General features: G+C 43.1%; 1 protein-coding gene across 2 annotated transcripts in view; it reads left to right on the top strand.

Moving 5' to 3' along the window:
* Nucleotides 1-25499, top strand: part of LOC141133187 (uncharacterized) — a 70938-nt gene that overhangs the window by 5641 nt on the left and 39798 nt on the right. For both annotated transcript variants that reach the window (XM_073622389.1, XM_073622388.1), the window contains exons 2-4: nucleotides 708-746; nucleotides 9188-9220; nucleotides 9549-9648. In XM_073622389.1, coding sequence (XP_073478490.1) covers nucleotides 708-746; nucleotides 9188-9220; nucleotides 9549-9648 — 172 coding nt within the window. The remainder of the gene's footprint in view (nucleotides 1-707; nucleotides 747-9187; nucleotides 9221-9548; nucleotides 9649-25499) is intronic.

The following is a 25499-nucleotide window of genomic DNA, read 5'->3' as shown; positions in this document are numbered from 1 at the left end:
CTCCACATCTGCCACCCCTCTTCACCAATCCCTACACTGGCTCCCGATCACCCAGTGAATTAAATTCAAAATGCTAATCACAACACTGCCCCGCTCTACATCACTAATCTTGTCTCCAAATATCACCCAAACCGTCCGCTCCGCTCCTCTCAAGACCTCCTACTCTCAAGCTCCCTTGTCTCCTCCTCCCATGCTCGTCTCCAGGATTTCTCCAGAGTCTCTCCCCTCTCCCATCCTCTGGAACTCTCTACCTCAACCTGTCTGGCTATCTCCTACTCTTGCTGCCTTCAGGCAATCCCTGAAAACTCTTCTCTTCAGGGAAGCCTATCACACCTCCAACTAATTTTTTTACCACTTCCTTCAGCTCATTCCCTATAGTTACAACCTTTTGTACCACCTGCCCCACCCTATTAGATTGTAAGCTCTTCTGAGCAGGGCCCTCTTAATCCTCTTGTATTTTATTGTATTGTAACTGTATTGTCTCCCTTTTATATTGTAAAGTGCTGCGTAAACTGTTGCCGCTATATAAATCCTGTATAATAATAATTAAACTTATGAGTGTTTAGATTCCATTCTGCCATTTTTATACAAAAAGTCACAAATAGAAGAAATAAGGTCGGGTTTTACAGATTGTCAATTAATGGTAAATCAGGTGATTGAAAATATAATTTTTTTTTTATGTATTTTATTCTTATTTCCAATAACAGGATTTGGACCTTGGAGTCAGGGAGGAAATCGTCAAGGAGGTAAGGACCATAGACCTCTTTGTGATTCTAATTTTCTGCTAATTCAAATGCCCCGTACACACGGTCGGACTTTGTTCGGACATTCCGACAACAAAATCCATGGATTTTTTCCGACGGATGTTGGCTCAAACTTGTCTTGCATACACACGGTCACACAAAGTTGTCGGAAAATCTGATCGTTCTAAACGCGGTGACGTAAAACACGTACGTCGGGACTATAAACGGGGCAGTGGCCAATAGCTTTCATCTCTTTATTTATTCTGAGCATGCATGGCGCTTTGTCCGTCGGATTTGTGTACACACGATCGGAATTTCCGACAACGGATTTTGTTGTCGGAAAATTTTATATCCTGCTCTCAAACTTTGTGTGTCAGAAAATCCGATGGAAAATGTGTGATGGAGCCTATACACGGTCGGAATTTCCGACAACAAGGTCCTATCACACATTTTCCGTCGGAAAATCCGACCGTGTGTACGGGGCATAAGGCCTCATGCCCATGGGACGATTTTTACCTCTCCTGGAAGCCTATGCTCAAGGGGAGGAAAAAGCAGTGTTTAAAACGTGCCCGAAGCTGCGTTTTGCAAAGGCACTTAGGCACTCATTCATTCCATTGGCCAGAATATTAATTTATTTTGGCTATTGGAATAAATGAACGCCCAAGCACTTAACACGTCTATTGCTAATCGCGTTTAGACATGTTTACATGCATTTAGGCGTGTCAACCAATTTTTTGACACACCACTTCTCTCCTGAATGCGCTTTCCCTAGTGTGTTTTTTGTTCTGCTTCTAGAAACCTGTAAACACATGGACACACATCACAGGAGATTTACTAAAACTGGTGCAGCCGTGCATAGTAACCAATCAGTTACTAACTTCAGCTTGTTCAATTAAGCTTTGACAAAACCTAGAAGCTGATTGGTTACTATGTACAGCTACACCAGTTTTAGTAAATCTCCCCCATAGGCTAATATTGATGGGAGTTTAGAGGAAGAAAAAAAACTGCCTTTTAAAAGCAGCATTTTTAATGTCCTGTGTGCATGAGGCCTTATACAGTGGATACAAAAACTCTACACATTCCTGTTAAAATGTCAGGTTTCTGTGATTTTAAAAAATGAGACAAAGATAAATCATTTCAGAACTTTTTCCACCTTTTAATGTGACCTATAAACTTTACAACTCAGTTGAGCAACAACATGACATTTTTTAAGTGGAGGGAAGTAAAACTGAAAAATGAAAATAATGTGGTTGCATAAGTGTGCACACCCTCTTTTATAACGTGGGATGTAGCTGTGTTCAGAATTAAGCAATCACATTCAAACTCATGTTAAATAGCAGTCAGTACACACCTGCCATCATAAAGTGCCTCTGATTAACCCCAAATAAAGTTCAGCTGTTCTAGTAGGTCTTTAATTACATTTTCTTAGACCCCTTTCACACTGGGGCGGTTTGCAGGCGGTATTGCGCTAAAAATACCGCCTGCAAACTGCCCCTAAACAGCCTCCGCTGTTTGTTCAGTGTGAAAGCCCGAGGGCTTTCACACTGAAGCGGTGCGCTGGCAGGACGGTGAAAAAAGTCCTGCAAACCGCTTCTTTGGAGCAGTGAAGGAGCGGTGTATTCACTGCTCCTAAACCGCTCCTGCCCATTGAAATCAATGGGACAGCGCGGCTATACCTCGGCTATATCCGCGCTGTACGAGTGATTTTAACCCTTTTTCGGCCGCCAGCGGGGGTTAAAACCGCACCGCTAGCGGCCGAATACAGCTGCAAGAGCGACGGTACAGCAGCGCTAAAAATATCGCTGTTGTACCGCTGACGCCCCCACCGCCCCAGTGTGAAAGGGGCCTTAGTCGCATCCTACAGCAAAAGCCATGGTCCGCAGAGAGCTTCCAAAGCATCAGAGGGATCTCATTGTAAAAAGGTATCAGTCAGGAGAAGGGTACAAAAGAATTTCCAAGGCATTAGATATACCATGGAGCACAGTGAAGACAGTCATCATTAAGTGAAGAAAATATGGCACAACAGTGACATTACCAAGAACTGGACGTCCCTTCAAAATTGATGAAAAGACAAAGAAGAGGTCAGGGAGGCCTACAGCAACATTATAGGATCTGCAGGAATATCTGCCAAGCACTGGCTGTGTGGTACATGTGACAACAATCTCCCATATTCTTCATATGTCTGGGCTATGGGGTAGAGTGGCCTTTTCTTAAGAAGAAAAATGTCCAAGCTTGGCTAAATTTTGCACAAACGCATCTGAAGTCTCCCAAAAATGTGGGAAAATGTGCTATGATCTGATGAAACCAAGGTTGAATTTTTTTTGACCATGATTCCAAAAGATATGTTTGATGGAAAAACAACACCGCACATCACCAAAAGAACACCATACCCATAGTGAAGCATGGTGGTGGCAGCATCATGCTTTGGGGCTGTTTTTCTTCAGCTGGAACAGGGGCTCTAGTCAAGGTAGAGGGACTTATGAACAGTTCCAAATACCAGTCAATATTGACACAAAACCTTCAGGTTTCTGCTAGAAAGCTGAACATGAAGAGGAACATCATCTTTCAGCATGACAACTACTCAAAGCATACATCCAAATCAACAAAGGAATGGCTTCGCTAGAAGAAGATTAAAGTTTAGGAATGGCCCAGACAGAGCCCAGACCTGAGTCTGATTGAAAATCTGTGGGGTGATCTGAGGAGGGCTGTGCACAGGAGATGCCCTCGCAATCTGACAGATTTGGAGTGTTTTTGCAAAAAAGAGTGAACAAATATTGCGAGGTCGAGATGTGCCATGCTGATACCCAAAAGACTGAGTGCTGTAATAAAATCAAAAGGTGCTTCAACAAAGTATTAGATTAAGGGTGTGCACACTTATGCAACCATATTTTTTTTATTTTTACTCCCCTCCACCTAAAAGATTTCAGTTTGTTGTTCAACTGAGTTGTACAGTTTATAGGTCACATTAAAGGTGGAAAAAATTCTGAAATTATTTATCTTTTTCTCATTTTTTTTTTTTTTACATCACAGAAACCTGACATTTTAACAGGGGTATGTAGACTTTTTATACCCACTGTATCTGTAACATTTTAGGATTTGTGTATACAAAAAGAACAGAAAACATAGAGGAAGATTAGTTGTCACCAGGACATAAAGGTGCCAGCATTGTCAGAAGTTGTTACCCTTCCTCATTCGACCAAAAGTATTTTTGTTTGTGTTCTTTTTGGCAGTTTATTTTGTGTTATTCCCTGATGGGAAGTAAGGGGAAAATCTCCCTCCAATAGAAACACCAATGGCAATAAAAAAACCTGACAGAGGTTTTAACCTGTGTGTGTGTGTGTGGCCTTCTCCTTCAAAGCTGTTGTTGAATCGATCACAGCAGGGGGAAAGCAGGGAGGGTGCAGGTCGGAACTTGTGTGGGCATAAGGATGTTCATAATGCTGCAAGGGCTAATCTAAAGAGAGGCAAAATTTGCTTATAAGATGAAAACTGAAGAGTATTTCAATGAGAACAGGCTGGAGGGAGGAAAGGAATACCACGTATTACTAAAATTTAGAGAGAAAAATCAAACGGAAGTAAATTTCAGCACTACATTAATTGAGGAATTGAATAAGCACTTTAGACACTTTGAAATTACATGAGGGCAGTGTAATGTGGGGCTTTTATTAGATACTGGTAGTTTTAAACTTACTGTGCAGGAACACAAGGTGAGATGGGTATTCAAAACTGTAAATACAAAAAAATTGGCGGGTCCAGACGTAGTCCCAGGGAAGGTTGTCAAGGCATGTGCAGAGCAATTGGCAGGGGTATTCACTAAGATCTTTAATTTACTGCTATTATAGGTATCCCTATCCCCAAGAAGTTGGTTATAGACAGATGGGATGATAATAGGCCTATAGCACTTTAGTGATTTATGAATTGCCTGGTAAGATTATTCTTGAGGTATGTTAAGATAAGTTTACCAAGTAGTTTTTACCCCCATAAATTTTCCTTTAGAGCAAGTACAGAAGATGCCATTGCCTTACCACTGCATATGGTATTGAGTAATGGAGGCCCCGGGAAATTTTGTGAAAATGTTTGTTTATAGACCATCGATTGGCTTCTAGCACCATTTTGTCCACTCTTATTGTGTGAGAAATTGCTGAAGCTGGGTTGCCACTTGCCATCTGCCTTTGGATTAACCACTTGCCGACCGTAGGCAGTCATACCATGTCCTCGGTTGGCAGTGGTTATACCAGGATAATGCCTGCAGCTACAGGCATCATTCCATTATTAAAATTTGCAGCCGGCGGTTGGCTTTAATGCAGAAGTGATTTGAGTGGCTAAACAGCCACTCAATCACTTTTGCGGGCAGTGGAATGTGGTTGCCCCTCTTGTCGCCACTACCTCTCCCGGGCTCTGCCATCCGATCGTGGAGCCCAGGAGCACTGTGACTTATGGCGATGGCTGCACAGAACGGAGAGACAGGAATTGGCTTTTATATTCTGTTTGCATAAAATTCATCGTGTATTTTTTCCAAAAAAATTGCATTTGAAAATACATAAAAAAAATTGCAAACCCACCATTTTATTCTCTAGGGTCTCTGCTAAATATACAATGTTTGGGTATTCTAGGTAATTTTCTAGCAAAAAAAATTAGAGTTTTATTATGTAGGAGAGGTGTCAGAATTGGCCCGGTTGGCAAGTGGACTGGATAAAGGATATGTTTACCTTTCATAATGTGTTACATGTTACAGGCATGTTCAGGCTGTAACATGTTTTAAAAGGACCGGCCCCGCTTTGACAGCTAGCAGGGGATCTTCTCCCCTGAGAAGCTGTCACAATTTTAAAAAATGCGAACGTGTCACGCATTCTCAGTGTTCTATGAATCAAACTACAAGTCCCCATGGCCTTAGCGGCTGTGAGCGTGTGCTAGTTTGATTGTTCCTGTCAGCGTGTATTGGCTTGCCCGTACGAGGTACGGGCAAGCAGAGACAATGACAGGTCTGCAGGAGTCCTGAAAGGAATCGGCGATCTGCTGATTGCTGGTGCAATGCTTTACAGGCTTTTGTAACAAAAAATAATAAATGCACATTTTTATTTTACCTGCATAAAATTGTGCATTTATTATTTATCAAAAGGTGAACATCTCCTTTAAGGATGTTTTGGCAAACAGTTCTCATGTAGTTATAAAGGGCAAGTTAAACATTGGAACTCTGCAGGGTTGTGTTGAGCCCCCATCTTATGCTATTTATACCTTTTGATTGTAATTCATACTATAAGGCCCCTTTCACACGCCGGTTTGTTGCAGCTTCTGGATTCCTGTGGCAAGAATCTGTGGATTCTTGCTGCAAGATTGACTGGGTCATGCGATTAGCCTCAGCTGCTCAGCCCATTTAAACTAATGGCGGGGGGACAGCGGCCACTGCTGATCGCATGTAGCTGCACACAGAGCAAAAAGCTGCGGTTCTGGGACAGATATCTGAGCCTGGATGCAGCTGACTGCGTTTACTGGTGGCCACTATTGGCACCTTTTTTTTTTTTTTTTTTTTTTTTTTTTTTTTTTTCTATTGGCAAACACAGATAACTCTATTCTCGGCCACTATGTTGGTGCATCCCTATTTTAAGCTCTACCAATTAGATGTTCCAGCCTCATCTAAAGCCAGTTTCACGCAAAAGGTTCTTCAGGTGGATCTTTGAGCTGCAAGCAGTCCTCAGTTCTGTTTGTTTTTTTCTCCTTGGGCCTATTAGTATAGGTTGCTGTCTTACCCACCGCTCAGTTGAACTGCCTTTGGTCATCCCAAATGTTAAGACTTCCTGTGTCTCTGAATGGGTGGGGAAAAAAAGTGGGATTTTTGTACTCCCATAAAATCCTTTTATTGGCATTCATTGAGGGCTGCAGGTCTAGCCCTTCCCTGTTTATGATCTTGTGCTTGGTACTATTTTGCTGGTAATGGGAGGGGTCAGTGCCCAATCCTGTAGGTGGCAGCAAACCTGGAGGTTAGGACACCCTATGTCCTTCAGTGGATTACGCACAAAAATCCCATTTTGTGAGCGTTTAGTTTTGCTAGTAATTGTGTGAAAATTACAGCAAAACAACCTTGTCCTAATGGGCTTCATATGTTTTCACATGTAAATAGAACACTGAGGATCATTCATTGTACTGCAGCACGTAAGAAATGTTTTCAGTGCATAGGGAATGGAGGTGGTGGTAGTTAGTGTCACGATTACGCATGGCCACAGCGACTAGCTAACCTTGTTCGCGTTCCGTGACTGGGGTATATGAGGAACTAAGGGGAAACTTATACTGAGTATGTAAGTTGTGGTACTTTCACAGCCCACACTACCTTTGGCCACCACTTAGAGGGAGACTCCACTACAATCCAGCTAGCTGACCACACACAGGCAGATACGAATATTACATACAATCTGGTGCACTCTAGGAGTTGGGGAGCTATCTAGCCATTAGCATACACTTCTAGGGTTCCTCCAGCTATCCTGCAAGCTTGAACCCCGGTGTTAATCACTCTTCCCATTGTACCCACACACCAGACACACAATAAACGATAGCCTGCCACCACCCAAAAGTTTGTCCACAGACTGGTCTGCTGAGCCACCACACACACAGATCTCCGGCAGATCTGTAAGCGTACAATCTGCATGCAATCTGGCAACACGCAGTGCAATTGTATACAGATTGGCACGTAACTTGGACCGAGTACTTAGGCACTAAAATACAACAACCTCTCCAGAGATATGAGTCCTAGCTTAGTACACAGAAGTCACTTATTAATTTTATCATTTAATATCCCAAAAGTGCATAAAAGATATACAAAGAAAAAGGATTTACCAAAAAAAGATACAAAAAATACAGAAAGACACACAAATTGGCAATTTGCTATGAAAATTAAAAGGGATAAAAATGGAAATAAACTTTACCAAAGTCTATCCTTTTGTAGAAGCATACTGGAACATGTGGGAACTCCCCAGTTTTGAACTGGCTTTGTGGAAGAACAATGTCCATATCTCAGGCTACCCGATTTATTGAAATATGGATGTGGGCTGAAGTTTAGCCCTTGGCCAATCAACCCTGGGGGGTGTTCCTGTCTCAGCCCACAGGATGTTTTGTGTTCTGAAATTACCGGCGCTGGTTGCTGAGTCATGGATAGGATTTCCGATACCAGTGCATCAGTCCGATCGCGACAGTACCAATCACTGCCTGCCTGCCGCAATCAGGCGCCATATAACGATTTTGTTTGGTTCTCTAGGATTCCACACATGCTAAAAATACCCATCACGTGTACGATCAAAAGGAATTATTTTCATCTCTCTGCCACTACTATTTTAGCTTTTATGAGAGATAAAATAGGTTCCTTAGATCTGTTGATATTAATCAGTTTGCAGACCGGCCGAGGCCTTGCGAATGCCCCCTGCGGATCCGTGTAGACAAGATGACTAGCAGTTTTCTTTGAGGCCTCAGGAAGGTGGCAATCTGTTTACTCTAATGGGAACATTTATTGGCATCTTGGTATCACTTCGATCCTAGAAACTGGCTCTTTCCCTTTCAAATCCTAATGAAAGAACATATGTGCATGACTGATATTAAATACTACATTTTTAATAATCCAGAATTAAACTACTTCTACAGATCACATTACATCTCGTTAAAGCGGTTGTATAGTCTTTTTTTTAACTTTTACCTACAGGTAAGCCTATAATAAGGCTTACCTGTAGGTAAAAAAAATATCTCCTAAACCTGTACGGTTTAGGAGATATTCCCCTTGCTATGAGCCGCTGACTGCAGCGGCGCATGCGCACAGGGGATTCTCGGCTGAAGGCCCGGCAACTGCCGGACCTTGCCGGGAAAGAAATCTCCCGCGCGCATGTGCGGGAGTGATGACATCGCGGCTCCAGCCACTCACAGCGCTGGAACCGCGATACCCAGAAGACACGCCGAGGTAGCCGGCATGTTGCCTCGGCGTGTCTTCCGGGTATCGCGGTAAGATAAGGTAAGATACTGACGCCTCATTCTTAGGTAAGTATTTCATAATGAGCTAGTATGCGGTGCATACTAGCTCATTATGGCTTTTGCTTTACAGGGGTAAAAAAAAAAAAAAAAACATTTTCAGCGGGTATACAACCGCTTTAAGGCAAAACTATCCTACGCTTACATTTTTGTTAGTTAGCCCTGCAGTAGGCTGTATATGCATGAAATTTCACCTGATACAGGAACATACAATGCCCGCAGAGCAGAGTAGTTCAGTTGGGGCAGTACATCTTTGTCAAAACCTTGATTGGTGCCTTTGCCCTGGTGATATAAATACTTTAGGACTAATGTGTGTTTCTTCAGTAGTCTTTGTTTTGATTGTGCTAGACTCCTCTACCACTAAACAAACATCAGTTGCTGAACAATACATTTCTTATGCAGTATGTATTTGAAGTATTTCTCTCCTACTTCTTAATTAGGGCCTTTCGTGGATCGTGGAGGTCAGTGGCAACGTAAGTGTTACATCCTTTCATTAATATATAGTATAAATAATAAATTGGCCTTTTTTATTTTTTTGACTGGCTTACAATTTACATTTTTAGAAATGTTATGCCTTCATTCATACATAAAGTAGAACTCCAGCAAACCCCTCCCCCTCCCCACCATCAGTGCCCCCTGAAAACTAAAATTTTGGTCAGTGAGATTGGCCTTCAGAGTATGGTCTCATATGTTCCCTACACAACTGACAATTTGCAAGAGCCATCCAAAGTCAAGATGGGTGTCTGGGATGGTGCATATTGCCATTGTTCAACCCCCACCAATGCTGTTGTTGTTGCACAGGGTATGCAGTTCATGAACCAGTGATGGATATGGGTGGCCCTGGTCCCAGCTTCAATCAAGGATTTGGACTACCACCTGATTTAGCGCCTCTACCTGACAGGTAATCTTATTGTACAGCTTTCATCATGCCTTGGGCTCAGGGTGGATAAAAATCAATGATCTAAAGAGTTTTCTATTTAAGATACATTAATCATTTAGTTTATTCAGCATGAAATGCAGCTTAGTTATGTAGTATGAGGCTGTATATTCTGCAATATTTAAATTTTTGGTAAACTCATTCAATTAATCCAAGCTCTGCAAGCTGAGATAAAATGCACTGCATTGATGCATTAATATTTAGATACATTTCGCGCAATATTAAACCAAAATATAATGTGTAGGTGAATATGCAAAGTGCATATTATAATGCAGATGTGGGACACTGGTGACTTATTGTTATTATTGCTAGGATCAATGATCTCTGTTTTGCAATATGATAATCGCTGCTATTTGCCAATATAGTGATGGTATTCAAATAGTTGCAATAAAATGCTGGAATAATAAAAATGCCACCCTGTAATCAGCATGAAAGAATGAACAATGGCAATTCCTGGTGAATAAAAACCAATGAAATCTTCTAGAAACAATAATCAAATGCTAGAATAATATAAATGCCACCCTGTAATCAGCATAAAAGAATACGTGCATAAAACATGGATACGTGCATAAAAAATGGTAATACCTAGTGAATAAAAAACAAATGAGATCTTCTAAAATCAATAATCAAAATGTGCAATCAAACATGAGTGTAATCCTAAAAAATACACATAAAAATAGTGGTCATTAAAATGAGTGAAAAAAGTCCATTTGGTGCTACAATAAAGTGCAGGTGTTCAGATAAAGAAGTGCTTTGAAAGGAGGTAGGTGGGTGTTAATATATGTAAAAGTCTGTGAGTAATTCTTCTATTTAATCTTGAAAATAAAGGTGTGACAAATGTGTATCCTTTTGCTGGTGGTGTTTCCTAGTGTGGTCTCACAGAACCCTCACCTTCAATTGGTAGTAATCAGGCATTCAGTAGTATGTCTTTAAGGAGTGGGAGTGGTCTCTGGCAGCCTTTTCTTTCTTTGTTATTTTTTCCTCCAACATTCCCTCTATGTAGCTCCGCTCTGGTAAACTCAGTTTTGGGGGGGAAAATAAATAAAGAGGGAGGGGGGAGAAAAGAGGCTCCACTAGTGCATTAAACTTTTAAAATCAAGGGGGGGATATTTATTTAAGTAATGCTCTTACATCTCTTATAGTTAAAACAGGCAGGGTAAATGTAAAAAACGGTCTGGCGTTCTCAGCGCCCTCTCACTTATGCTTCAGATAGTGTGTATCGCTCCAGCCAATCCCTATGCGTTACGACACCGTCACGTGTCTTCATCTGGGGGCATTGATGCATTCACACAATTTCACAGTAACCATGAGATAAAACAAAGTTCAGGAATATTTCTTTATCCCATTGTTTTGCAAATTTATGTACACTACAAACTGTATGATTGAATCGGTTATGATATCGCTGTTTTACTAACCTGACAGCTTATTATTTTAACTAGGAAACCTTAATTTTGTTTGCAAATATTAAAAATTCCAACTGCCAGCAAGAATACGTCCTTACATTTAAAGAGCACCTGTCATTTTAGATCCATCATGGCAGTGCGTGTTAGCAGGCATCCACTCACCTGCTGCCGCCACGTCCTTCATCTTGTTGTGTCACTGCCACATCACCAGCCTTCCCATTAAAGTGAATGGGATTGTCATCCATTATTTCTATCACAAGGGATGTTTACATTTCTTGTGATGGAAATAAAAGTTATAAAACAAAAAAAAATAATAATACCATTTTTGTTCACGCGCAGAAGCGAACGCATACATAGGTCGTGCATGCTTATGTTTAAAGGTGTTCGCACCACATGCGACGTATCGTCGCAAATGTTATAATAAGATTCTAGCGCTAGACCTCCTTTGTAACTCTAAACTGGCAACCTGTAAAAAAATTTAAAGCGTCGCCTATGGGAATGTTTAAGTATCATAGTTCGTCGCCATTCCATGAGCATAGACAATTTTAAAGCATGACATGTTAGGTATCTATTTACTTGGCATAACATAATTTTTTATATTTTACCAAAAAAATGGGTGAAATATTATGTTATTTTGCGTTAAAATTAATGTGTACTTTTTTCAATAATTGCGTTTGAAAAACAGCTGCATGAATACATGTGACAAACAAAATTGCAACAAATTTGGAGGCGTGGCTTGACCATAGCGGTATGAAGCAGCAAGCTAGCTGAGCTTTGTGTAGATAGAGCGGATTACAATTGATTCCACCCCGCCTGCGGGCCTGATCGACCCATGTCACGGAAGGGTAAGGGTCCCCGTTCTCAGAGCACACCCGGCCACCTGTACATAACCCGCTACCTCTCCGTCAGGACCAAGGCCGTGCCGACAGCTGGAGCTAAGATGGCACCTACTCGCCAGAACCCACAGGACGGTGGGCTCGGTCAGACTCCTGGTCCATCCACAAGAAGGGAGCTATCGGCGGCTGGGGAGACGTTTGCACCTCCACAATCCCCCATCCTCACCCAGATGCTGCCGCAGATGAGTCCCCCAGTCACCTCCTGGGACTCGCACAGCCCCGCACGCTCTGTCTCCTCTGAGGATGCGGACATCAGGCAGCTGCTCCAAGCTCTGCCTACAAAGGCTGATATTCAAGCAATGCTGGGGCAATGGACGGACACCCTGCGTGGGGGCATAGACGAGCTTAGATCTGGAGCTCAAGCTGTTTACCTGCGTGTACAGACCCTGGAAGAACAGCACATCTCCTCCACCTCCCGCATGGATGCAATGGAGACCCAGCTCGGCTCCTACCAGCAGCGCCTAGTCACAATGCAACTACACATGGAGGATGCCGAGAACTGCAGTAGGAGAAACGGTGTATGGTTAAAAGGTATTCTCGAGGCAGCGGTGGGGACAGATCTCTGGGCATCTGTTACAGCAATCTTTAACTTACCGCTGGGAAACCCTCCGTTGATTGCAATTGAAATAGATCGCGTGCATAGGGTCCCAGCAATGAGAGATGTCTCCCAGGAAGTCCCACGAGATGTGCTGTGCCGGGTTCAATTTTTCCCTCTTCCCTCTTTCGTCTTTCAGGACAGCACACTCGAGAGACCTCGGCTCCTCCCCTCTTAGGAAACACCGCCTCCACCAGACTTTTAAGTCGCCCCTTCCCTTTAGCCCGTCAGTTTTGGTGTTTCCTCCAGAAGGGAGACATCGCTAGGAACCTGGGCCATATCAGCTGGTGATTTCTGGCTGAGAATGGGTGGCTAGAACTGTAAACTGTCACCAGCCCTCCCCTATTGGGATACTTTCAATCAGGGACACTGACTCTATTCTGGCCCACCGCCTACATTTCTTTCTTGTTGTTTTTTTTTTTTTTTTTTGTTGCATCAAGGTGGGAGAGTTTAACTATGGAGGTTAAGGGGCGATGAGTCCTGTGATCAAGGCTTGGGGAATGATGGTCAGTGGTTCCCAGAAACACTGTTTGCCAGACAGAGAGGTCATCAGGGGCTAGCGGGCTATGTTTGCTCGTACGTCAGGGGCGGAGTGTAGCCATATACTGGGGCCCTCTGGCTGGCAGCCGACTGACCACTTGCTCTGGTAAAGTAGTCTAGGGGGCGATACGGTACACAAGTTTTGATTTTGTTTTCTGTTGTGTACTGAATGTTTTTTGCTGTTTCGGGATATGCTTTTGGTATATTTACTCCTGGGGGGGCCCCAGGAGGGGCACTTCAACAGCCAGGGTTAACTGGAAGCAAGGTGGCTGATGGGTTGTGAGCCTCTTTTATACACATTTGTGGGCTATTTGGGTGGGGGGCTGCCATTCCAGATGGCATAGATGGGGGTGGTGAAGCTCAGAACCTGGACGGGCACGAGTAGCAGGAGCATATTCACCACCTCCCTTCTGCACCTAGCGGAATGCCATCTGGAGCGGCAGTGTACCATTGGATGTCTGTCAGGGTTCTGTTGCCTGCCTTTTTGGGGATGTACTTTGGGAGACACTTAGGGTTGGGGGTGTTCGGGTTTGCTAGGTCGGGGGTTGGTTAGCTAAACGTATATATTTTAGAAGAGTCCATCTCCATAGTTTGCACATCTCAGTGCACTGCCGTGGTTGACTACTTCCCCACCATACACGCTTCTCCTCTACAAGAGGGTAGCCAGAGGCGTGGTACTTTTTTTTTTTTTTTTTTTTTTAATTCGCCCTGACGGGATCCGTGAATCTTATCCTGTCAGGAACTTTTTCTCTCTAGCCTCTTCTAGAGTCCCTTCTTTCCTTAGTTTAGGTCTGCTTTGTCTTTTATTTTTACCTGTTCTTTTTTTATTGTTTCTGTTCTAGTAGTGTGCGTTGTGTTTTTTTTTTTTTTTTCTTTTTCTTTTCCCCCCACCCCTTTTCAGTGCTACGCCACTCCGGGATTCGATCCTAGGAAAGCTGCGAATATGATGCTTAAATGTGACTTACAATGTGAAAGGACTTAATAGTCCAGAAAAAACGTACTAAATTCTTAGAGTTGTGGAGATTCCGATCTCATATAGTGTTCCTACAGGAAACTCCTTTTAAAAAGGATAAAATTCCCAGATTGAGTAATCGCAGGTTCCCCACAGTCTACCACAGTACCTCTCCAGACTTTAAATTAATCTAAAGGAGTCTTGATTCTACTTTCTAGCCAACTTCTGTGGAAGGTGACCCAGGTCATTACCGATGCATCAGGTCGCTTCCTAATAGTTAAGGGACACATCTGGGAACATAAGATCACCTTTGCGTGTCTGTGACTACCGCATGAGAGACAAATCTCTGCTCTGATCCCATGCTTAGAATTTCTGGGACAACCCAAGGATGGTATTCTGTTGATGGGGGGAGACTTGAATTTATTTCTGGACCCACTTCTTGATGCGTCGAGGGGGGCGTCCTGTCTGTCACAACCGAAACCTGAGAAAGAATAAAACTCTGCTGCATGACTACCATTCATTGATAGCTGACCAAACCTCAATCCCCGAGAAAGGGACTATTTTTTTTTTTCTGCACTTCACAATACATATACCAGACTCGATTATATCTTTCTATCACAGAAAGCTCTTCCCTTCCTCACTTCAGCAGGAGTAGGCTCATTCACTATATCAGACCATGCACTGACTGTCTGACCCACCGTACAAAGCACAATTACTTACAGACTTAACCTCATATTTCACGGTCAACGATACTGAGGACAAATCTCCACTCATACTTTTGGATGCCCACAAATGTGTGATGTGGAGATCTTTCATTAAATTGGGGACCCACCGTAAAAAACAACTGTCCAAACAGATCGACACCCTGCTCCGAGAAATCAATGGATTCGAGCGGATTCATAAAACCTCACCTGCACAACCGGTGGAAGATAAACTCTCGGACTTGAGGGACAAGTTAAATTCAGTGCTTATGGATAAAGCTAAGGCACAGCTGGTACGCTGCAGGTGGGTGTTTTATGAGTATGATAATAAACCCAGCAGGATCTTGGCAAATACACTAAGGTCGACTAGGGCGCGCACCTATATATTGCAACTCAAAACCAAAGATGACAAGATGGTTAGCACCTCAACCGATATCGCTAAGACATTTCGGGACAGTTTTGCATAACTTGACATCACAGACATCGCCTACGACGAGTGAAAATACCCACAAGCGGATCTGAAGTTACTTAGAATCCTCTGGTATGCTATCCCTTTCCAATAATATAGCAACAGACCTAGATTTACCCATTTCGACCAAAGAATTGCATGCGGCACTAAAGTAAATGAAAACGGGCAAAGCACCGGTTCCGGATGGTTTTACTCTCTCTTATTACAAGACGTTGTGAGCGAAATTCACCTGAGACCACACTCTGGAACAAGTTAAAAAGTCTTCTTTATTTGACTTGTACGAGGAAACAAGTTACAACAAAAGGATAGATATTTGCCTATTGGTTTTGACCTCTATGACCCATGCAATAGGGCAGCATACATAGTTCAGCCTTATGAGCTCCTATCTGACTTGTCTGTCTAACAATTGTAGAGCTTGCATTAATATACCCTTTTACAAGCCTATCTCGGCTATCTGTCCTAGATGTGATTGGTCGCTAAGATCTACGTCAATGTAACCAACCATAAATCTGACACCTGTTCTACAACCAGATAAACTTAATTATTCCCATAATTCCTATATGTTCATTAAAGTGATTTATAACTGGTTTTGTCCAATTAATAATAATCATAATAATTAACCACTTGCCGACCGCCGCACGACTATATACGTCGGCAGAATGGCACGGGCAGGCAAAAGGACTTACAGGTACGTCCTTGCCTGCCCGCGGGTGGGGGGTCCGATCGGACCCCCCCCCCCGGTGCCAGCGGCGGTCGGATCGAGGTCAGGGTCGATCGGAGGTGAGGGGGAGGCCACTCATTCGTGGCTCCCCCCTCGCGATCGCTCCTGGCCAATGATGTGCTTCCTCGGCTTCTGTGAATGTAAACAGAAGCCGAGGAAGTGATGTCATCTCTCCTCAAGACGGTCTTTTCGTCCGGCGCCGAGGAGAGAAGACATCCAAGTAAGTGCACCAACACTACACATTCAGTAGAACACGCAGGCACACTTGTCACCCCCCTGTCACCCCCCGATCACCCCCCTGTACCCCCACACATACTGACACCAATAGCAGGTTTTTTTTTTTTTCTGATTATTGCATTGGTGTCAGTTTGTGTCAGTTATAAGTGTTAGGGCAGTTAGGTTAGCCCCCTTTAGGTCTAGGGTACTCCCCTTAGGTCCAGGGTACCCCCCTAACCCCCCCTAATAAAGTTTTAACCCCGTGATCACCCCCCGTCGCCAGTGTCACTAAGCGATCGTTTTTCTGATCGCTGTATTAGTGACACAGGTGACGCTAGTTAGGGAGGTAAGTATATAGGTTCGCTGTCAGTGTTTTATAGCGACAGGGACCCCCATATACTACCTTCTAAAGGTTTTAACCCCTTGATTGCCCCCTAGTTAACCCTTTCACCAGTGATCACCATATAATTGTTACGGGTGACGCTGGTTAGTTGGTTTGTTTTTTGTAGTTTATTATAGTTTATTACAGTTTATTATAGTTTTAGGGCACCCGCCGTTTATTACCTTATAAAGGTTTAACCCCCTAATTGCCCGGCGGTGATATAACTTAAGTTTTTAGGGTCAGCTTAGGTCTGCGTCGCCCCAGGCAGCGTCAGGTTAGCGCCAGTACCGCTAACACCCACGCACGCAGCATACACCTCCCTTAGTGCTATAGTATCTGAGCGGATCGATATCTGATCCGATCAGATCTATACTCCCCAGCAGTTTAGGGTCCCCCAAAAAAACGCAGTGTTAGCGGGATCAGCCCAGATACCTGCTAGCACCTGCGTTTTGCTCCTCGGCCCAGCCCAGCCCACCCCACCCAAGTGCAGTATCAATCGATAACTGTCACAAAACACTAAGCACACATAACTGCAGCGTTCGCAGAGTCAGGCCTGATCCCTGCGATCGCTAACAGTTTTTTGGTAGCTTTTTGAATCAGTCGCTGACAGTCAGGAGCTTTTTTGCCTGTGAGTCTCACTAGTGTACCCCTAAATTTAGAGGCCAAAATGGCAAATCGAAGGTACACTAGTGAAGAGGCCTACACGTTTCTGAGTATGACAGATAGTGAAGAGGAAGTCACTCATCTGTCAAGTTCAGGCTCAGAATACGAACCTGTAGAGGACAGCGGCTCCATGACAGATAGCTCTGACGACGGAGTTGTGGTCCCTGCTAGGGTCAGGCGTACCAGACCCCGAACTTCTTCTTCTGTCCTTGAAGTGCAAGAACCGCAGGTCCCTCGTATGGAGCAGAGCAGTACTAGTGCCGCTACTCCTTCTGGTGAACTGGCAAGCACCAGCGGCCTAGTACACCCTGGTCGTACATCCAGCACTGCAGTATCACGTGGTGACGTGGCGAGTACCATAAGTGCAGTTCAAGCTGGTGAGGTGGCAAGCACAAGTAATGTCCCGCTGCCACCAAGAAGACAAAGACAGGCCCGTCGTGCCCATAGTGCCCTTCCTGCTGCATTGGCCAATCCGAATTGGGTACCCACCACTTCTGCAGCACCCGTATTGCCCCCATTCACTGGCCAACCCGGAATTCAGGTGGAAACAGTTGATTTTACGCCACTGGATTTTTATTCACTGTTTTTCACCGAAGATCTCTATAGATCTATTGTGGACCAAAGCAATTTGTACGCTGGTCAACACATCGCCACTATTCCCCAGTCCTCCCTTGCCAGAGATTGGAGACCAATTACGGTCTCCGAATTTAAGGTCTTTCTGGGCCTTTCCCTCAACATGGGCATAACCAAAAAGAGTGAGTTGCGGTCATATTGGTCCACTGACCCAATTCACCATATGCCCGTGTTCTCTGCCTCCATGGCCAGGGCACGATACGAGCAGATTTTGCGGTTCATGCACTTCAACGACAATGAACTCTGTCGTCCTCGTGGAGACCCTGGATACGATCGGCTCTACAAAATTCGGCCCCTCGTAAACCACTTCAACCAACGTTTTGCAGACTTGTTTACCCCCCATCAAGTTGTCTGCGTTGATGAGTCCCTGATTAAATTTTCTGGCCGCTTGTCATTCAAACAGTACCTTCCCAGCAAGCGTGCCAGATACGGGGTCAAGATGTATAAGCTCTGTGACAGGGCCACAGGCTATACATGTAGATTTATGGTTTACGAGGGCAAAGATAGTCACGTAGAGCCGATCAACTGCCCTGACTACATAGGAAGCGCTGGCAAGATAGTGTGGGACTTGGTGTCACCCTTATTCGGAAAGGGGTACCACTTGTACGTGGACAATTATTACACGAGCGTGCCACTTTTTAGTCACCTTTTTGATCATCAAATTGGAGCATGTGGCACCGTGCGACCTAATCGCCGGGGCTTTCCTCAGCGGCTTGTAGATTCCCGTCTTAGGCTGGGGGAGAGAGCCTGCTTGCAGTGTAATAATTTGCTCGCTATGAAGTGGAGGGACAATAAGAATGTTTTCGTTCTTACCTCCCTTCATGCAGACACGACGACCCAAATTACTTCGGCGACTGGTGTTGTGGAGAAACCCCTCTGTGTCCACGAATATAACCAAAATATGGGAGGGGTGGACCTCAACGACCAGTTGTTGGCGCCGTACCTAATTGCCCGTAAGGCCAGACGCTGGTACAAAAAAGTGTCTGTATACTTATTTCAATTGGCTTTGCTGAACGCTCATGTGCTATACAGAGCTTCAGGACGGACTGGATCCTTCCTTAAATTCCAGGAAGAGATCGTCAGAGCCCTTCTGTTTCCAGACGGTGCTCCACCTCACCTTCCCCAACCAAATGCAGTAGGCCGGCTGCATGAGAGGCATTTTCCTTATGTCCTCGAGAGTACCACTACCCAACGAGCCCCCCAAAGAAAATGTCGTGTCTGCAGCAAGCGCGGATTTAGGCGTGACACCCGGTATTATTGTCCCTCCTGTCCTGGCAATCCTGGTCTTTGCATTGGTGAATGTTTTGAACGCTACCATACACTAGTTGAGTTTTAGCGTAGGGTACAGCACTGCACAGACTAGGACACACTTTCACAGGGTCTCCCAAGATGCCATCGCATTTTGAGAGACCCAAACCTGGAACCGTTACAGTTTTAAAAGTTACAGTTATAAAAAAAAAAATGTAAAAAAAAAAAAAAAATACACAAAAAAAATATAAAATAAAAAAACCAAAAATAGTTGTCGTTTTTATTGTTCTCTCTCTCTCTATTTTCTCTCTATTGTTCTTCTCTTTTTTACTGTATTCTATTCTGCAATGTTTTATTGTTATGTTTTATCATGTTTGCTTTTCAGGTATGTAATTTTTTTATAGTTTAATGTGTTTTAACCATTTTTTTGTTTTCAGGTACGCCATTCAGCTGCAGCGCGGATTTATTTATCTTGACAGCAACAGTGTTTGCTCCCACGATACATAAAGCCGTGACTCCAGCGCTGTCGGAGGTGATTTCACCACCACAGTTACATACTTCAGCATATATGCCGAAGTGTGGGGGCAGCAGTGGGTGGAGGAGCGATTTGCTCCTGCCTTTTGTGGGAGGATGCCCCCATGCTTCGGCATATATATATTTTAGGTAGGCACAGGTTGCGTTAAATGTTTTATTTTTTACTATGTTTTTTTTTTTTTTGTATTTGCTTTGCAGGTATGGTAAGTATTACTGTTATACTGTAATGTTACTTTGTTTTTTGTTAACCATCATTTGCTTAGCAGGTACGCCATTCAGTTGCAGCGCGGATTTATTTATCTTGACAGCAACAGCGTTTGCTCCCACGATACATAAAGCCGTGACTCCAGCGCTGTCGGAGGTGATTTCACCACCACAGTTACATACTTCAGCATATATGCCGAAGCGTGGGGGCAGCAGTGGGTGGAGGAGCGATTTGCTCCTGCCTTTTGCGGGAGGATGCCCCCATGCTTCGGCATATATAAAACGGTGCATGTATGCCCATCATTAGAAGTGGGTGGATGAAGGGAGGTATTCTAATGGTGGGCATACCCACCGATCAAGATCTTTTTTTCGTTCAACCCACAGGCTGCCTGAAAAAAAAGTTTACAATGTATGCCCAACAAGGACCAGCAATGTACTGGTATGTTGCTGGACTTTGAGTGGTTATACCAGAATGATGCCTGCAGGTTTAGGTATCATCTTGGTATCATTCTTTTCAGCCAGCGGTCGGCTTTCATGTAAAAGCAATCCTAGCGGCTAATTAGCCTCTAGACTGCTTTTACAAGCAGTGGGAGGGAATGCCCCCCCCCCCCACCGTCTTCCATGTTTTTCTCTGGCTCTCCTGTCCCAACAGGGAACCTGAGAATGCAGCCGGTGATTCAGCCAGCTGACCATAGAGCTGATCAGAGACCAGAATGGCTCCAAACATCTCTATGGCCTAAGAAACCGGAAGCTACGAGCATTTCATGACTTAGATTTCGCCGGATGTAAACAGCGCCATTGGGAAATTGGGAAAGCATTTTATCACACCGATCTTGGTGTGGTCAGATGCTTTGAGGGCAGAGGAGAGATCTAGGGTCTAATAGACCCCAATTTTTTCAAATAAGAGTACCTGTCACTACCTATTGCTATCATAGGGGATATTTACATTCCCTGAGATAACAATAAAAATGATTAAAAAAAAAAAAAATGAAAGGAACAGTTTAAAAATAAGATAAAAAAGCAAAAAAATAATAAGGAAAAAAAAAAAAAAAAAGCACCCCTGTCCCCCCCTGCTCTCGCACAAAGGCGAACGCAAGCGTCAGTCTGGCGTCAAATGTAAACAGCAATTGCACCATGCATGTGAGGTATCACCGCGAAGGTCAGATCGAGGGCAGTAATTTTAGCAGTAGACCTCCTCTGTAAATCTAAAGTGGTAACCTGTAAAGGCTTTTAAAGACTTTTAAAAATGTATTTAGTTTGTCGCCACTGCACGTTTGTGCGCAATTTTAAAGCATGTCATGTTTGGTATCCATGTACTCGGCCTAAGATCATCTTTTTTATTTCATCAAACATTTGGGCAATATAGTGTGTTTTAGTGCATTAAAATGTTAAAAAGTGTGTTTTTTTCCCCAAAAAATGCGTTTGAAAAATCGCTGCGCAAATACTGTGTGAAAAAAAAAAATGAAACACCCACCATTTTAATCTGTAGGGCATTTGCTTTAAAAAAATATATAATGTTTGGGGGTTCAAAGTAATTTTCTTGCAAAAAAAAATAATTTTTTCATGTAAACAAAAAGTGTCAGAAAGGGCTTTGTCTTCAAGTGGTTAGAAGAGTGGGTGATGTGTGACATAAGCTTCTAAATGTTGTGCATAAAATGCCAGGACAGTTCAAAACCCCCCCAAATGACCCCATTTTGGAAAGTAGACACCCCAAGCTATTTGCTGAGAGGCATGTCGAGTCCATGGAATATTTTATATTGTGACACAAGTTGCGGGAAAAAGACAAATTTTTTTTTTTTTTTTTTTGCACAAAGTTGTCACTAAATGATATATTGCTCAAACATGCCATGGGAATATGTGAAATTACACCCCAAAATACATTCTGTTGCTTCTCCTGAATACGGGGATACCCCATGTGTGGGACTTTTTGGGAGCCTAGCCGCGTACGGGACCCCGAAAACCAAGCACCGCCTTCAGGCTTTCTAAGGGCGTAAATTTTTGATTTCACTCTTCACTGCCTATCACAGTTTCGGAGGCCATGGAATGCCCAGATGGCATAAACCCCCCCCAAATGACCCCATTTTGGAAAATAGACACCCAAAGCTATTTGCTGAGAGGTATAGTGAGTATTTTGCAGACCTCACTTTTTGTCACAAACTTTTGAAAAAAGAAAAAAAAAATACGTTTTTCTTGTCTTTCTTCATTTTCAAAAACAAACGAGAGCTGCAAAATACTCGCCATGCCTCTCAGCAAATAGCTTGGGGTGTCTACTTTCCAAAATGGGGTCATTTTGGGGGGTTTTGTGCTATCTTGGCATTTTATGGCCTTCGAAACTGTGATGGGTAGTGAGGAGTGAAATCAAAAATTAACGCCCTTAGAAATCCTGAAGGCGGTGATTGGATTTCGGGGCCCCGTATGAAGCTAGGCTCCCAAAAAGTGCTACTCATGTGGTATCCCCATACTCAGGAGAAGCAGCAGAATGTATTTTGGGGTGTAATTCCACATATGCCCATGGCCTGTGTGAGCAATATATCATTTAGTGACAACTTTGTGCAAAAAAAAAAAAAAAAAAATTGTCACTTTCCCGCAACTTGTGTCAAAATATAAAATATTCCATGGACTCAACATGCCTCTCAGCAAATAGCTTGGGGTGTCTACTTTCCAAAATGGGGTCATTTGGGGGGGGTTTGTGCCATCTTGGCATTTTATGGCCTTCAAAACTGTGATAGGTAGTGAGGAGTGAAATCAAAAATTTATGCCCTTAGAAATCCTGAAGGCGGTGCTTGGTTTTCGGGGCACCGTACGCGGCTAGGCTCCCAAAAAGTCCCACACATGTGGTATCCCCGTACTCAGGAGAAGCAGCAGAATGTATTTTGGGGTGTAATTCCACATATGCCCATGGCATGTTTGAGCAATATATCATTTAGTGACAACTTTGTGCAAAAAAAAAAAAAAAAAAAATTGTCACTTTCCCGCAACTTGTGTCAAAATATAAAATATTCCATGGACTCACCATGCCTCTCAGCAAATAGCTTGGGGTGTCTACTTTCCAAAATGGGGTCATTTGGGGGGGTTTTGTGCCATCTTGGCATTTTATGGCCTTCAAAACTGTGATAGGTAGTGAGGAGTGAAATCAAAAATGTATGCCCTTAGAAATCCTGAAGGCGGTGCTTGGTTTTCGGGGCCCCGTACGCGGCTAGGCTCCCAAAAAGTCCCACACATGTGGTATCCCCGTACTCAGGAGAAGCAGCAGAATGTATTTTGGGGTGTAATTCCACATATGCCCATGGCATGTTTGAGCAATATATCATTTAGTGACAACTTTGTGCAAAAAAAAAAAAAAATTGTCACTTTCCCGCAACTTGTGTCAAAAAATAAAATATTCCATGGACTCAACATGCCTCTCAGCAAATAGCTTGGGGTGTCTACTTTCCAAAATGGGGTCATTTGGGGGGGTTTTGTGCCATCTTGGCATTTTATGGCCTTCAAAACTGTGATAGGTAGTGAGGAGTGAAATCAAAAATTTATGCCCTTAGAAATCCTGAAGGCGGTGCTTGGTTTTCGGGGCCCCGTACGCGGCTAGGCTCCCAAAAAGTCCCACACATGTGGTATCCCCATACTCAGGAGAAGCAGCTAAATGTATTTTGGGGTGCAATTCCATATATGCCCATGGCCTGTGTGAGCAATATATCATTTAGTGACAACTTTGTGCAAAAAAAAAAAAAATTGTCACATTCCCGCAACTTGTGTCAAAAAATAAACTATTCCATGGACTCAACATGCCTCTCAGCAAATAGCTTGGGGTGTCTACTTTCCAAAATGGGGTCATTTGGGGGGGTTTTGTGCCATCTTGGCATTTTATGGCCTTCAAAACTGTGATAGGTTGTGAGGAGTGAAATCAAAAATTTATGCCCTTTGAAATCCTGAAGGCGGTGCTTGGTTTTCGGGGCCCCGTACGCGGCTAGGCTCCCAAAAAGTCCCACACATGTGGTATCCCCATACTCAGGAGAAGCAGCTGAATGTATTTTGGGGTGCAATTCCACATATGCCCATGGCTTGTGTGAGCAATATATCATTTAGTGACAACTTTTTGTAATTTTTTTTTTTTTTATTTATTTTTTATTTTTTTGTCATTATTCAATCACTTGGGACAAAAAAAATAAATATTCAATGAGTTCAACATGCCTCTCAGCAATTTCCTTGGGGTGTCTACTTTCCAAAATGGGGTCATTTGGGGGGGTTTTGTACTGCCCTGCCATTTTAGCACCTCATGAAATGACATAGGCAGTCATAAACTAAAAGCTGTGTAAATTCCAGAAAATGTACCCTAGTTTGTAGACGGTATAACTTTTGCGCAAATCAATAAATATACGCTTATTGACATTTTTTTTACCAAAGACATGTGGCCGAATACATTTTGGCCTAAATGTATGACTAAAATTGAGTTTATTGGATTTTTTTTATAACAAAAAGTAGAAAATATCATTTTTTTTCAAAATTTTCGGTCTTTTTCCGTTTATAGCGCAAAAAATAAAAACAGCAGAGGTGATCAAATACCATCAAAAGAAAGCTCTATTTGTGGGAAGAAAAGGACGCAAATTTCGTTTGGTTACAGCATTGCATGACCGCGCAATTAGCAGTTAAAGCGACGCAGTGCCAAATTGTAAAAAGTGCTCTGGTCAGGAAGGGGGTAAATCCTTCCGGGGCTGAAGTGGTTAAGAACACCTGTGTAGAGACCGTCTGGCACCCAGCTGTGTTAGATCAAACCCTTCTCATCTTGATAAGGTTTAACTATCTTCAAGAATAACAGATTTACGACTTTTAGAGAATGAACTTTCAATAACCCCACCAGATGTGTGTTATGTCTCACTATATGTATTTTAACAGTTTTAATGAGGGCACAAACAAACCTTTGTTTGACCCTGTGAAACTTAATGTTCTGCACATAACTTTCCCTTATTTTAACCACCTGTTTTCTTATCTTATCTATGTGCATTTCAAGGACTTGTGATAATTCTATATAACTTGAATCTATTCTAAGGAATTTTCACCCAGTAAACTATAGAAGTATGAGAAAGAAGCAGAGAGGTCATCTAAAGTTTAACGTTTTCTATATCTACGAAATAACATATATTGGTTAATATGAAATTCTACTACTTTTAAGCAATCTTTTGCAAACAAACATAAATGATTATAAAATAAGAATCTAAATTCTCTAACTGACATTTGCAGTGCTATTAGCCCCACGTTTTGTATCAGCCTACAACTCCCTGAGAGATGGCTGCAGTATTTCTGATACTAGCTTATTGGCCCATGTGACAGTTATTCCAAAGGAGGGCAAAGATCCGGCACATTGTGCAAGTTATAGGCCAATTTCGCTTTTAAATGTAGACCTAAAAATATTTACCAAAATTATAGCGAATAAGGTTGCTTCCCCGTATTCCTTCCTTAGTGTACATGGATCAGTCAGGGTTTGTCCCAGGTAGGGAAGGGCGAGATAACACTCAAAGGGTTGTGAATGCGATTCATTACGCACAATTTTCTCATTCACCATTAGTGCTCTTCTCCAGGGACGCGGAGAAGGCTTTTAATAGGGTGGATTGGAAATTTCTCTATGCCATGCTAGAACATATTGGACTTAGATCGAGTATGCAAAAG

The sequence above is a fragment of the Aquarana catesbeiana genome, linkage group LG03 (assembly GCF_042186555.1).
Source record: "Aquarana catesbeiana isolate 2022-GZ linkage group LG03, ASM4218655v1, whole genome shotgun sequence".
Classification (NCBI taxonomy): Eukaryota; Metazoa; Chordata; class Amphibia; order Anura; family Ranidae; genus Aquarana; species Aquarana catesbeiana.
The sequence above is the reverse complement of the archived record's forward strand: the minus strand, read 5'-3'. Positions and strand labels throughout refer to the sequence as shown.